This window comes from Oryctolagus cuniculus, chromosome 11 (genome assembly GCF_964237555.1).
Source record: "Oryctolagus cuniculus chromosome 11, mOryCun1.1, whole genome shotgun sequence".
NCBI classification, from domain to species: domain Eukaryota; kingdom Metazoa; phylum Chordata; class Mammalia; order Lagomorpha; family Leporidae; genus Oryctolagus; species Oryctolagus cuniculus.
Genome location: NC_091442.1, coordinates 111,022,404 through 111,036,609, shown reverse-complemented (window position 1 = coordinate 111,036,609; position 14,206 = coordinate 111,022,404). Strand labels below are relative to the sequence as shown.

General features: G+C 41.8%; 1 protein-coding gene across 1 annotated transcript; it reads left to right on the top strand.

The window, feature by feature from the left end:
* The first annotated feature begins 9,924 nt into the window (after positions 1–9,924).
* LOC100352491 (protein HP-20 homolog) lies at positions 9,925–13,106 on the top strand. The gene is made up of 3 exons (XM_008257098.4): positions 9,925–10,081; positions 10,949–11,086; positions 12,147–13,106. The coding sequence occupies exons 1-3, from the start codon at positions 10,075–10,077 to the stop codon at positions 12,575–12,577; spliced, it is 576 nt and encodes a 191-aa protein (XP_008255320.2). The 5' UTR covers positions 9,925–10,074; the 3' UTR covers positions 12,578–13,106.
* Positions 13,107–14,206: the final 1,100 nt, after the last annotated feature.

Here is a 14,206-nt window from a genome sequence, read left to right as displayed (position 1 = left end):
AACAGAGGCTTAAAATATGTTTACATTGTTGATCTTGTTTGCTGTGCTCCAGTGGTCTTTCAAGAGTTTCCCTTTCTACTTTGTTGCTTTGCCTCATTGTGGATCCCAAATTAAGGCATGTGGACCATCACCAAGCCGTGCTCATATACTGAAGGTAAGCTAACCAAATGTTAACCAAGTCCAGCCTGCAAACCAATGAGCATGGGGACAAATGCTTGTTCTCGTAGGCAAGAGTTTCCTGGGGGTGGGAATCATTGTTTTTACAGTATTTTGGTACCAATAGTTTTCTAGTACATCTCTCTGTTTACATTGATCATAAGGAATCTCAGGTCCAAATGTTCAAATCTGAAAGCCATATAAATGCCTTCAGTGAAAATATTAATTTGTTTGCTTTCTCTTGTGTTTTAATTTTTAAATATATTTGCATCTTCTCCTTTGCAGATTTTTATCTGCTTGTGCTTTCCTACTTCCTTGTTATGGGTCCATTTGTGCAGCTTCCAATCCTTGTGTTATAGGAGGTGAGCTTGTGGTAGGCAGAAAGAATGTTCACAGGCACCACACTGTATAAGATGTGTGATATTTAGTAATGTGGATTCTCCAATCTTTGTTCTTCTTGCTTAGGATTTCTTTGACTATGCTAGATCTTCTTACTTTCCTAAGTCCTTTTAGAATTGGATTGCTTCAGATATTGATAAGATCACATTGAGTGTACAGATCAATTTCTGGTGAAATTGATGTTTACAGTAGCATAGAATCTTACATATCTGAAATATGGTACAGTTTCTCTCAGAAATGTTTTGTGGTTTTCAGGGTTGCGATCTTGTTAATCACTCTGTAGATTTATCCAGCCTCATATTTGATATTTTCTGATGATATAATAATCAATGAATATTTTAAAAATTGGTGCTAGAGACAGTACAATATTTTTGTTATTTGGCATTATATCCAGTAGTTCTGCTAAATTTAATTATCAGTTCTGTTTCTAGGTTATTCTGAAGTTTCTGTATTTATAATCTGTCATACATTTTACTTTTTTCTTTTCAATCCTTATGCTTATTTTTATTTTCCTGTTGCAGTAGACAAAATAATGTTAACTAGAATTGAGAATATTACAAATTTTTTTCAGACTCTGCTTATCAGTGGAAAGTGTTCTCTATTCTATATGTAAGGATGAGGTTATCTATAAGATTTCTGTAAATAGCCTCTATTTGATTCAGAAAGTTTCATTGCTAGTTTTCAGAAAGATTTTTCTAGTCGTTTTTTACTGAAAAGACAAAGAGATGAGAGAGAGAGAGAGTGACAGACAGAGATCTTCTATCTACTGATTCACTTCCCAAATGCCTACAACAGCGGGGGCTGGGCCAGGCTAAAACCAGCAGTTTGTTGGAATTCAATCCAAGTCTCCCACGTGAGTGGCAGAGATCCAACTAGTTAAATCATCATCTTCTGCCTTTTGACGTGTTCACTAGTAGGAAACTGAAGTCAGGAGTGGAAGCAGAACTCAAACCCAGGCATCGTTACATGAAATGTGGGCATGCCACTCAGCATCTTCAGCACAGTGCCAATGCCTGCCCCTAGTTTTCTGAGAGTTGTAATGAAGAATGGCTTTTGGACAATAGCGAACACTTTTGATGAGAGGGTTGTATGGATCTCTTCTTGTACTTTGTTAATGTAAGGATTGCATTTGTTGATTTTTAAATGTTGAACTGGCTTCACATTTTTGGAATAAATACCACTTGATATTGATGTATTTGCTGAATTCCACTTGCTGGCTTTGTCCAAGAATTACATATCAAAGTCCAGGAGAGGTTTACTTTTGTGAGGCATGGTGGTCTGAGGGAAGAGAAAGGAGTTTGGGTGGTTCCTTATAACTAAGACAGAGAGAGAACACAAGAGACTATGTTGAGAGTTTGTTGATCTGCAGCAATGGAGGCCATAATCTTAGTGCCTGTCTCTATTATCCATGAACAGTATTGCCTCAAAACTCAGTCTGGTACTGCCCAGTGTGGGAAAGAATTGGAGACATGATGGTTCATCAAAGACAACACAACATCTGAGTCTTGAGTTTTCCATGAGTGTCTAAACATTTGGAATAATGGATCCTGCTGATGCCACAGTACTAGATTGGGAAGTTTATTACAGGTGATCATTGAGAAATGTCAGCTTTTATGTGGCCTCGGATGGCATGAAGCTAATGCATGAGAATATAAGACAAATGTAGTATATTGTCCCTTGCTGGAAGGTATTTGGAACATGAAGTAGAATCTGGAACAAGATTAGATTTGAGTCAGATATTATCAATTTGGTTGGAGTTGTCTGTGTTAAATTAATTAATGATAATTTACAGATTTTTCTTTTTCTTTTTTAAACTTTTATTTAATAAATATAAATATCCAAAGTACAGTTTATGGATTACAGTGGCTCCCCCCCCATAACTTCCCTCCCACTCACACACCTCCCATCTCCCGCTCCCTTTCCCATTCCATTCACATCAGATTCATTTTTCAATTCCCTTTATATACAGAAGATCAATTTATTATATATTAAGTAAAGATTTCATCAGTTTGCACCCACACAGAAACACAAAGTGTAAAATACTGTTTCAGTACTAGTAGCATTACTTCACATTGGACAACACATTAAGGACAGATCCCACATAAGGAGTAAGTACACAGTGACTCCTGTTGTAGGCTTAACAATTTGACACTCTTGTTTATGGTGTCGGTAATCTCCCTAGGCTCTAGTCAAGTGTTGCCAAGGCTATGGAAGCCTTTTCAGTTCACCGACTTCAATCTTATTCCAACAGGGTCATAGTCAAAGTGCAAGTTCTCCCCTCCCTTCAGAGAAAGGTACCTCCTTCTTTGTCTTCTCTCTCTCTCTTTCTTTTTTTTTTTTTTTTTTTTTTTTTTTTTTTTTTTTTTTTTTTTGCCAGAGTGTCTTGGCTTTCCATGCCTGAAATACTCTCATGGGCTCTCCAGCCAGATCCGAATGTCTTAAGGGCTGATTCTGAGGCCAGAGTGCTGTTGAGGACATTTGCCATTCTATGAGTCTACTGTGTATCCTGCTTCCCGTGTTGGATAATTCTCTCCCTTTTTGATTCTATCGGTTAGTATTAGCAGACACTAGTCTTGTATGTGTGATCCCTTTGACTCTTAGTCCTATCATTATGATCAGTTGTGAACTGAAATTGATCACTTGGACTAGTGAGATGGCATTGGTACATGCCACCTTGATGGGATTGTATTGGAATCCTCTGGCACGATTCTAACTCCACCATTTGGGGCAAGTCCGATTGAGCATGTCCCAAATTGTATATCTCCTCCCTCTCTTATTCCCACTCTTAAATTTAACAGGGATAACTTTTCAGTTAAAATTTAAATACCTAAGAATAATTGTGTGTTAATTACAGAGTTCAACCAATAGTACTAGAACAAAAAAAATACTAAAATGGATAAAGTATTACATTGTACATCAACAGTCAGGACAAGAGCTGATCAAGTCACTGTTTCTCATAGTGTCCATTTCACTTTAACAGGTTTCCCCTTTGGTGCTCAGTTAGTTGTCACCGATCAGGGAGAACATATGATATTTGTCCCTTTGGGACTGGCTTAATTCACTCAGCATGATGTTTTCCAAATTCCTCCATTTTATTGCAAATGACTGGATTTCATTGTTTTTGACTGCCGTAGTATTCTATAGAGTACATGTCCCATAATTTCTTTATCCAGTCTACTGTTGATGGGCATTTGGGTTGGTTCCAGGTCTTAGCTATTGTGAATTGAGCTGCAATAAACATTAATGTGCAGACTGCTTTTTTGTTTGCCAATTTAATTTCCTTTGGGTAAATTCCAAGGAGTGGGATGGCTGGGTTGAATGGTAGGGTTATATTCAGGTTTCTGAGGACTCCCCAAACTGACTTCCATAGTGGCTTAACCAGTTTGCATTCCCACCAACAGTGGGCTAGTGTCCCTTTTTCCCCACATCCTCTCCAGCATCTATTGTTGGTAGATTTCTGCATGTGAGCCATTCTAACTGGGGTGAGGTGAAACCTCATTGTGGTTTTGATTTGCATTTCCCTGATTGCTAGTGATCTTGAACATTTTTTCATGTGCCTGTTGGCCATTTGGATTTACTCTTTTGAAAAATGTCTATTGAGGTCCTTGGCCCATCTCTTAAGTGGGTTGTTTGTTTTGATGTTGTGGAGTTTCTTGATCTCTTTGTAGATTCTGGTTATCAGCCTTTTATCTGTTGCATAGTTTGCAAATATATTTTCCCATTCTGTCGGTTGTCTCTTCACTTTCCTGACTGTTTCTTTTGCAGTACAGAAACTTCTCAATTTGATGGAATCCCAAATGTTAATTTTGGCTTTGACTGCCTGTGCTTCCAGGGTCTTTTCCAAGAAGTCTTTGCTGGTACCTATATCTTGCAGGGTTTATCCAATGCTCTCTAATAATTTGATGGTGTCGGGTCATGGATTTAAGTCTTTAATCCATGTTGAGTGAATTTTTGTGTAAGGTGAAAAGTAGGGGTCTTGCTTCATGGTTCCGCACGTGGAAATCCAATTTTCCCAGCACCATTTATTGAATAGACTGTCCTTACTCCAGGGATTGGTTTTGGATCCTTGATCAAATATAAGTTAGCTGTAGGTGTTTGGGTTGATTTCTGGTGTTTCAATTCTGTTCCATTTGTCTATCCATCTGTTTCTGTACCAGTATCATGCTGTTTTGATAACAACTGCCCTGTAGTATGTCCTGAAATTTGGTATTGTGATGCCTCCGGCTTTGTTTCTGTTGTACAAGATTGCTTTAGCTATTCAAGGTCTCCTGTGTCTCCATTCACAATAGTTACAACAACAATCAAATACCTTGCAATAAACTTAAGGAAGGACGTTAAAGATCTCTACCATGAGAATTACAAAACATTAAAGAAAGAAATAGAAGAGGATACCAAAAAATTGAAAAATCTTCCATGCTCATGGATTGGAAGAATCAATATCATCAAAATGTCCATTCTCCCAAAAGCAATTTATAGATTCAATGGGATACCAATCAAAATACTGAAGACATTTTTCTCAGATCTGGAAACAATGATACTGAAATTCATATGGAGATTTTTCTTTTTTAAAGATTTATTTATTTGAAAGAGTTACAGACGGGGGGGAGGGAGAGGGAGAGAGAGACACATTTTTCCATCTGCTGATTCACTCCCTAAATGGCTGCAAAGGCCAGGGCTGGGCCAGGCTGAACTCGGGAGCCTGGAACTCCATCTAGATCTCCCACTTGAATATTCTCAGGTGCATTGGCAGGGAGCTGTATCTGAAGGGGAACAGCTAGCACTCAAACCAGTGCTCATATGGGGTGCAGTGTTGCAGGCAACAACTGAACTCACTGGGCCACAACACTGGCCCCTGAGAATGTATAGATTTAGATAGAAATTTCACTAAACATCTGTCTCTTTCACAAGAAATGGATTAAACAGAGCACAGTAAATGGCAGCTACAGATAAGTACAGAAACAAATCAGTAGAGCAGAATCATTTAAAAATGTGGACCCTGGGCATGGTGTTGTGGTCCTCTGGGTAAGTTGCCTATGGTACCAGCATCCCATATGGGTGTTGGTTTGTGTCCTGGCTGTTCTACTTCTGACACAGCTCCCTGCTGATGGCCTGAGAACAGCAGTAGAAGATGGCCCAAATGTGTGGACCCTGCCACTCATGTGGGAGACCCAGCAAAAGCTCCTGGCTCCTGGCTTCAGCTTGGGTCAGCCTTGGCTGTTATGGCTATCTGGGGGGAGTGAATCAGCAGAGGGAAGATATGCCTCTCTCTTTCTCTCCCTCTCTTTCTATAATTCTGACTTCCAAATAAATAAACAAACCTCTAAAAATAACACACAAAAGTATGGACCCTGGAGTTACAACCCCTGTTCCAAAACCAAGAGTTGAATTCCAGACAAGTTACTGGACATCTCTTAGTCTCAGTTCCATTGTCTTTCAATTAAGAAAGATGTTAGTAGCCTACACCATTAGCTCATTGTGATATTCAATTAAAAAAAACATTTAAATCTTGGCACTTAATGAATTCACAAAAAATGTTAGCTGTTAGTGTTGTTGAAATTATTTTTACAACTATTATTTCTTCATAAATGGTTATATAACATATTTTAAAACATCTGCAATTATTTTCTTTAGCTTCTATCTGAATAACCAACTCTACAAAAAGTGTATATATTCCTTTAGTGGCATGGTAAATTATCTTGAATATTATAGGAACAAAATAATAAAAAATAAATTAAATATTTAGCATAGAATCATTCATCCTTCTCCAGGTATCCTGAGTTACACAACCACAAACCTCTGTGATGTCCCTGTTTCTTTCTCATGAGCTTCATTCTGAAATGTCATTTGGCTGAGTTGATTAATTGATTTCAACAAATATTTGGATTCTTATCTCTCCTGAGGTTAAACAGCCTGGTTAATGTTTTTCCAGAAAAGATTGAGGGTATTACAAGTGGGACGCTTTGCTCCACACACCCTGGCCAATGAATGAGTCCCTGGCTGCACAGCAGGATCTAAACTGTTTTAAGAAGTAGGTTCTGCCCTCAGTCTCACCTACGGCCAAATCCCAGCTCCAGAGTAGGGGTCTACATCCCCCTAGCTTGCCCTACCCCTCTAGAATAGGACCAGAGGCATTCACTGGGTCAGCTTGGGTTTTGCCCTGACATTCACAGGACAGAGGCTAAAGAGTTAAAGCATGCTGATGGGAAAGCTAAGAAACCGCAAGTCCTGGGGGTGGGGTGGGGGGTCTTGATTTCTCCCATGAGAATGCATACATATTGATGAGCTGTGTGGTTTGAGTGTGTCCCCTGACACTCCATGTGCCTGTAGGTCATGGGGTATCACCCCGGGAAAGGAACACCATAGGTCTTGTAATACTGGAACATCTCCTGTAGGAATCAGTGGTTATAAAGTGAGTTCTGTGTTTTCCACTCTCCCTCACTTGCTTCCTACCTCACCAAGTGGCCTTTATACACACATGCCTGTCAACTGTAACACCATTCATTGTCAGGCCCTCATCAGAGCCAACAGGTGCAGGCGCCATGCTCTTGAATCTCCAGCACTGTGAGCTAACCAAACCTCTTTTATTTTTAAAATATTTATTTGTTTATTTGAAAGAGATACAGAGAGGTAGAGGCAGAGAGAGAGAGACAGACAGACAGACAGAGGTCTTCCATCTGCTGGTTCACTCCCCAAATGGCCACAATGCCAGGGCTGGGCCGATCTTAAGCCAGGAGCCAGGAGCTCCTTCCAGGTCTCCCATGTGGGTGCAGGAGCCCAAGCATTTGGGCCATCTTCTACTGCTTTCTCAGGCCATAGCAGAGAGATGAATCAGAAGTGGAGCAGCCAGGACTCGAACTAGCACCCTTATGGGATGCCGCCACTGCAGGCTGCAGTGTTACCTGCTATGTCATGGGGCCAGCCCCACCTCTTTTCTTTATAAAGTACCAGCCTTGGGTATTTTAGTATAGAGACACAAAACAGACTGAGACAGCAGGTGTAACAGCACTCCTTTATTTCCCAGGATTGGAAGTCTGGGTGTAGCAAGGCTTAGCTGGTTTCTCGGCAGAGATCAATGCACTGGGGGATTCAGTGTCTGATGAGGGCCTATATCCTGATTCATAGATGTCGCCTTTCACCGTCTTCTCATGGTTGAAGGGGTGAGCTTGCTGTCTGAGACCTCTCTTATCAGGGGGCTGATCTCATCTCATGATCTAATCATCTCAAAGACACCACATTTCAATACCGTAACACCGGTGGGTGGATTCTAACACAGGAATTTTAAAGGAGCACAAACATTTGAGCCATGGCAGTTACCTTAGCAGTGACTTCAAGAGACAGGGATCTGAAGTTCAGAAGAGGCTATCCTGTGTCTCAATGCTATGTAAAACCTCAAGACGTTTTCACAATTCTAGGTTATGTATTCAGTGATTCTCCTTCCTTCACTAAGTTTTGGGACTTAGAGATGAAATTTAGTTGGAAAAAATAACCTAAGAAAATGTCATTTTAGCAGCCTGAATGTCGTGTCTGACACTCAAATGTTAACTTAGCTGTCTTCTCTGTGGCCTTGGCAATGACTGCAACCCACGTCAAAACACACGTTCGTAGCAAAGCTTTCCTCCTAACAAGTGATGTTGTCTACAAGCAGAATTGTAGGACTTATCCATGAGAAGGAGATGAACTATCTCCCCACTGCCTTATATACAAGATCTTGTCCAACCCGTATTTGAACAAGAAAACCTGACTACCTTCAGTTACATGTGACTTTGCTACAGAGTAAAAACATCTCCCCCTTGTTAAGGGGTAAGTTTGGTTTTGGTTTTAATCTCAATGGCAAGTTATACTTGCTTACAAAAATCGTCTGGATATGTACTCATTGGCTTGGTTCACCTGCATGCTGTAGGTTGCTCCTTAAGCTGTTACAACCCAGAGGTGGGCTGGGCAATTGTATTCTTCCCTTTGAAAACCACTGTGTTTCTTGTGTCCTGTGGGCAAGTGGAGGTTTTTAGGACAAGATCCAGGGATCGTTCATGGTTGAATTACAGCTCACTTGCTTTGCTGTGTTCATTACTGAGTCCATGATGGCCCCAACTCAGGATTTGCTTACCGGATCTTCTTGTAAAACCTCTTCCTCTACATGTGATGTAGAGACTGAATGAGAAGCTTGACCTAGACCTTGGGAAGTGGATAGATTCATCAAAGATCAGGGACTCAAGAATGCCAGGCAGGAAGAACAAAATAAAGGCAACGGAAAAGCCCATGGAGTGTTTGCAAACAGTTTCCCTGGTATGAACTGCAACATACATGCAGGTATGGTCCTTATGTGATCGTGGTGAGCATTCAAAGACGTGGTTGTGTGTTAGAATAGTGACTAGCAGGCCGGTGTTGTGGTGTGGTAGGTAAGATGCTATTCAGCTGCTCTTCTGATCCAGCTTCCTGCTGATGTGCCTGGGAAGGCAGTGGACGATGACCCGAGTACATGGGCCTTCGCCACCCAAGCAGGAGACTAAGATGGTGCTCCTGGCTCCTAGCTTTGGTCTTGCCCATCTCTGGCTGTTGCAGACATTTCGGAAGTCAATGAGCAGATGGAAGATCTCTTTCTCTCTGTATTTCTTCCTCTTGTACTGTCACTCTGCCTTTCAAATCAGTTGATCCATCCTAGTTAGCACAACCTGCTTTATGTTTATTAGCTCATTTTAATGTGTAGCGTTTACTGTTGCTTTTCCTTTCCACATTTTTTTCTCCTTGGAAATAGCCCTCTATCCTACACGTTTGCTTTACAATGAACATCCTGATCAGAAAGCGGTTTGTGATAACTCCTAATCTAAGGTAAGCTATGTGGAGTAAGTTTTCACATAAGAAAGAAGTCAGAGGGGCCTTAATGGGTAAAGCCGCTGCCTGCAGTGCTGGCATCCCATGTGGGAACCGGTTCAAGTCCCAGCTGCTCCACTTCCGATACAGCTCTCTGCTATGGCCTGGGAAAGTAGTAGAAGATGGCTTAAATCCTTGAGCCCCTGCACCGATAGGAAAGACCTTGATTGGATCCGCACAACTCTGGCCGTTGTGGCCATCTGGGGAGTGAACCAGTGGATGAAAGACTCCCCCCACCCCCCTGCCTCTCTGCCTCTCTGTAACTCTGCCTTTCAAATAAATCAATCAGTATTAAAAAAGAAGTCAGCGCAGGAGGTGGGATGGCCTTTGTACTTGAGCCTTACCTATATTGACAGCTATTCCAGGAAAAGACATGCTGGAAGAGAATCCTGGAAAAACCTATGATGTAGCCTACAGTCCTACCCAGCCTGAAATCAAGAGCCAGCTAGAGGGGGTGCTTGAGGCTAAACATTAATCTGTTGTCAGCAGGTTGACCCACATGTTAATATTTGGAGAGACAACTGTACCATTTCGTTAGGGGCCTGATAGAGCCAACAGTGACAGGGGTCCTACCCTTGGGCTTCACAACTAGGCTTTTCATAAGGAAATCTGAGAGGTCACCTACAAGGAGGAGAAACACTTGTCCTGGGAATGGCTGGTAAGAGACTGACAGATTTTGGGAGCAGATGGATGGTCTCTTGGTTCATATATTTGCAAGAGGGATAGGGTATCATTTCATTGATTTAGGCACTAAGATCCTGGTGCCACAGATGTTAGTTTTCTGTCATTATGTCCCCTGGGGTTACTGCTCGGGGGGGCGGGGAATGGAATAAGCAGAGAAAAAATGCTACCTGGGTCAAGACTGCCTCTTGTGGGCTGCTCGACTGTTAAGGCTTGACCTGAAAAGCAAACAAAGGCCGAGGCAGAGGGAGAGTTTGCAGAAATGAGATGACAGGGATGCCTGGGAACAATTAATTGACTAATTTAAAATACTTTTATGGTTACTTACAGTTAGAATCCTCTCTCGGGCTCCAACCAGCAAGCCAGTTGGAAATAAATAATTCCACTTATTTGAATCCCAAAGTTCTAATCTGTTCAGTGGAACACAGCTTTATCCAGTACGGGTGTATTGAGTATTTAGTGTTTCTTGCACAATGTTTTTGCTTAGTTAGTAAGCACTCAGTGTTTAGAGGGCCTTAGGAAGAACAAACCGTTTACTCATTCAAGAAACTTATCAAAGGCTTACTATGTGCTTTTTTTTTTTTTTTTGACACAAAGATGGATGAAAAAGAAAGCTGTCAGTGCAGGGGCAGAAATGTATTTAGCTGAGTGATTCTTGCTGTATAAAAAGTGGAGATGCAAGTGGGTTTACTGCCTGCTACTGCTGTAGGTCAGAGTTCAACTTCCTGAATTTGCTTGGAGGGCAGGGCCGAAAGTTCAGTTTGTCTCATTTCTACCAATGCAGCCTTCCTATCAAAATAGAAGCAAGTGAGCAACCTGACTTCCTTGTTGATTTCTTAATAAGGTGTCTGGTTATTGGTCAACGGCATCCTGGTGGCAACTGCTGTGTTTGAGAAAGGACTCTGTGCTGGACCTCCAGGAATCCAAGGACCCCCTGGGCCAAGAGGACCCGTTGGTCCAGTGGGACCTCCTGGTTTCCCAGGTGAGGAATGTGTCTCTTCTGCCTGTTATTTGCTCCTGTATTTTCCATGGGGAAGCCCTGGTCCTCACCCAGGAGCATCAGGTATTATGGATAGAAAAAGTCTGGAGGCAATGACCATGTAGAATTGGATCCCACAGCAGGGGGACAGAAGCCTAAATCTCAGGGCTTAAGGGAAACCCTCCTGGTTCTAGATTAGACCAGGGAACTGTGGTCCACATGAGTGGCCTGGTGGGAGAAGGTGCTACTTAGAGTCAGTGTCTGCAGGTAGGCTCTCCAGTAAACAGCAAGAAAGGAGAATAAGGTAAGTTCACCATCAACAGAGAACAAGATTTCACTGGGGTTGGGGCTCAAACCACACTTAGAGTGGAAAGAGTGCACACCTATGTGGGGCATCAAGGTCCTTTGTAGGTCCTTTGCTGGTCACCCAGGACCAAGAAGGGACTCCCAGGGAAGCTCACAACTCCCTGTTGTCTCCCAAGGGGCAATTGGCATTGGGTGGTATCTGTGAAGGTTGGATCTGGCAATGCAAAGGTTTTCCAACCGCCAAAACTAGACATCCAGACTCTGATTTATCAAACTTGGCAAGACTATGGTCTTTTAGTAAGAATGAGTCCCACCTGGCTGGAATATAGGCTCAATATCATTAAAACAGTGTCAGGAAATCACCTTGCTCTGTCTTTACTGCTACACTTTCCCTAAAGGACATCAGGATGCACAGGGTCCTGTCAAACAAGAGTAATACTGGGTCACATTAGTCATGTTTTAATGTTTGATAGTCACTTTGCTAAGTGTTCCGAGTGCATTGCGTCATCACATCACAATAATCATGTGAGAAGTCCCTGATCTTTACGTGTGGAACACAGTGCTAGCAAGGTTAACTGACGTTAGCAAGACCACATAGCCAGTCAATTTCAGGTTTGCAACCACTTGAATCACACACCAAATGTCCATCTCTTAGCCATGATATCTAAACAAAAATTCGGGAAGTTTCCCAGAGCAACTGAAATATCGCCTTCTTGATCTCCCCGCTGACACTTCTCCAATTTCCAATGGCCGCCAGGTGCACCAGGAATGAGGGGACCTCGAGGACTGACTACAAAATGCCCATGTGACACAAAGTCTGCCTTCACCGTGAAGCTCAGTGGCAAGCTGCCTTCGCCTGCTGAGCCTGTCACCTACACAGAGGTGCTGTACAATGGCCAGGGGGACTTAAAGGAGGAGACTGGGGTCTTCACCTGCAGACTCCCAGGAAATTACCATTTCCAGTTTGACGTGGAGCTTCAACACTGCAATGTGACTGTCTGGCTGAAGAAGAACCACACTGCAGTCTTGGAAAAGCGTCAGGTCGCTACCAAGGAGTACAGGAACCTCGCTGGCACCTTGATCCTGCCACTAGGCATAGGTGAGAAGGTGTGGCTAGAAGCACAAGTGGAACCTGAGGATCCTGACCAAGCAAGAGCTACAGTCTACTTCTCTGCTTTCCTGACATAGTTTTGTCTCCATATAAGACAAATGTGCCTCTTATGATTCTGCTGCTTACACAGATAGGAAAACAAACAAGTAAATAGCTGCTGTATACCGTATCTTGACCTCTTAAGCCTACTCGCCTTAGGATTTTGAGATCTCAGAATTTTGGTAAATAAATCATATGTTTCCATGAACAAACAAGCAGGTGTAGTCCAGGTGGAATTGTGTCTTAGAATTTTATTTTAAGGAGTTAAAGGGCAGGTGTTTTGGGCAGTAGTTAAACTGATGCCTGGGACACCCACATCCTACATCAGAGTACCTGGGTTCAAGTCCTGGATCTGCCTCTGATTTCAGCGTCTTCATAATGCACCCTCGAGGAGGCAGCTGGTGATGGCTCAGATACTTGGGTCCCTGCCACCAACATGGGAGACCCAGATTGAGCTCTGTGATTCTGGCTGAACTGGTGGATGGAAGATCTCGAATTATCATTCCGTCTCTGCTTCTCAATCTGTGTCTTTCAAATAATATGAAAATAAATATTTTAAAAAATAAATCAAGGAATTATTAACTTAAAAATCACTCTTCTCATAGTTACCAAGGTCATTCTTTCTCCTTGTTCTCAAACCTCAATTATTGGCTTCACCACATTTGCAAATTAAATAAGACAATTAAATTTAAAAGGGCAAATATAGGCCAGCTTGTTGTTGTAGCTGGGTTAAGCTATAATCTGCAATGGCAACATCCCATAATGATCACCAGTTCAAGTCTCAGCTGCTCTGCTTCCAATATAGCTCCCTCTTATGCCCCTGGGAAAGCAGGGGAAGATGGTCTAAGTGCTTGGGCCTCTGCATCCACATGGGAGACCTGGATGGAGTTCTAGGCTTCCAGCTTCTGCCTGGCCCAGCCCTGGTCTCTGCTGCTATTTGGAGGGCGAATCATTGAATGAAAGATCTCTCTTTCTCTCTCTTTCTTGTCTCTCTGTAACTTTACCTTTCAAGAAAATAAATGAATATTTAAAATAAAAGGAAAAGGAAAAATAAAAACATTTTATAAAATATTAAAACTTGTCAATGATAAAAAACATTTTTAAATTTATTTGCATGCATTTCATAAATACAACATTAGGAACATAGTGATTTTTCCCACTGTACCTGCCCTCCCACCGACTCTCCCACCCTGCTTCCTCTTCCCTCTCCTGTTCCCTGTCTTGGTTTTTTTTTACGAAGATCTATTTTCATTTAACTTTATATACAGAGGATTAACTCTATTTTAGGTAAAGAGTTTAGCGCTTTGTATGAGAGAGAAAAAGAAAAGGAAGAAAAAGGAGGAAAAAAAGACCCTGTTTCTCAACAGTCCAGACAAAGGCTGTTCAATGTTATTGCACCTCGAAAGTAATTTTGTTTTTTTCCTTCCCTTCTCCCTCTTCTTCACTCCTTCTCCCCTCTTTCCTTTTAGAAACTTAATTATCTTTAAAGAAGAACCAAGAAAGATCCATCTTTTGTGGGCTCTTAGACATAACTATAATTTACAAAACATAATATCCTCTGCTTAATACACTAAAAGTAAATGATTCTTTGGGAACAAGTTTTACTAGTAAGTCTCAAAATACAACTCTTTGGGGGACAGAGGTCCTGCATGAGACGAGAGTGCACA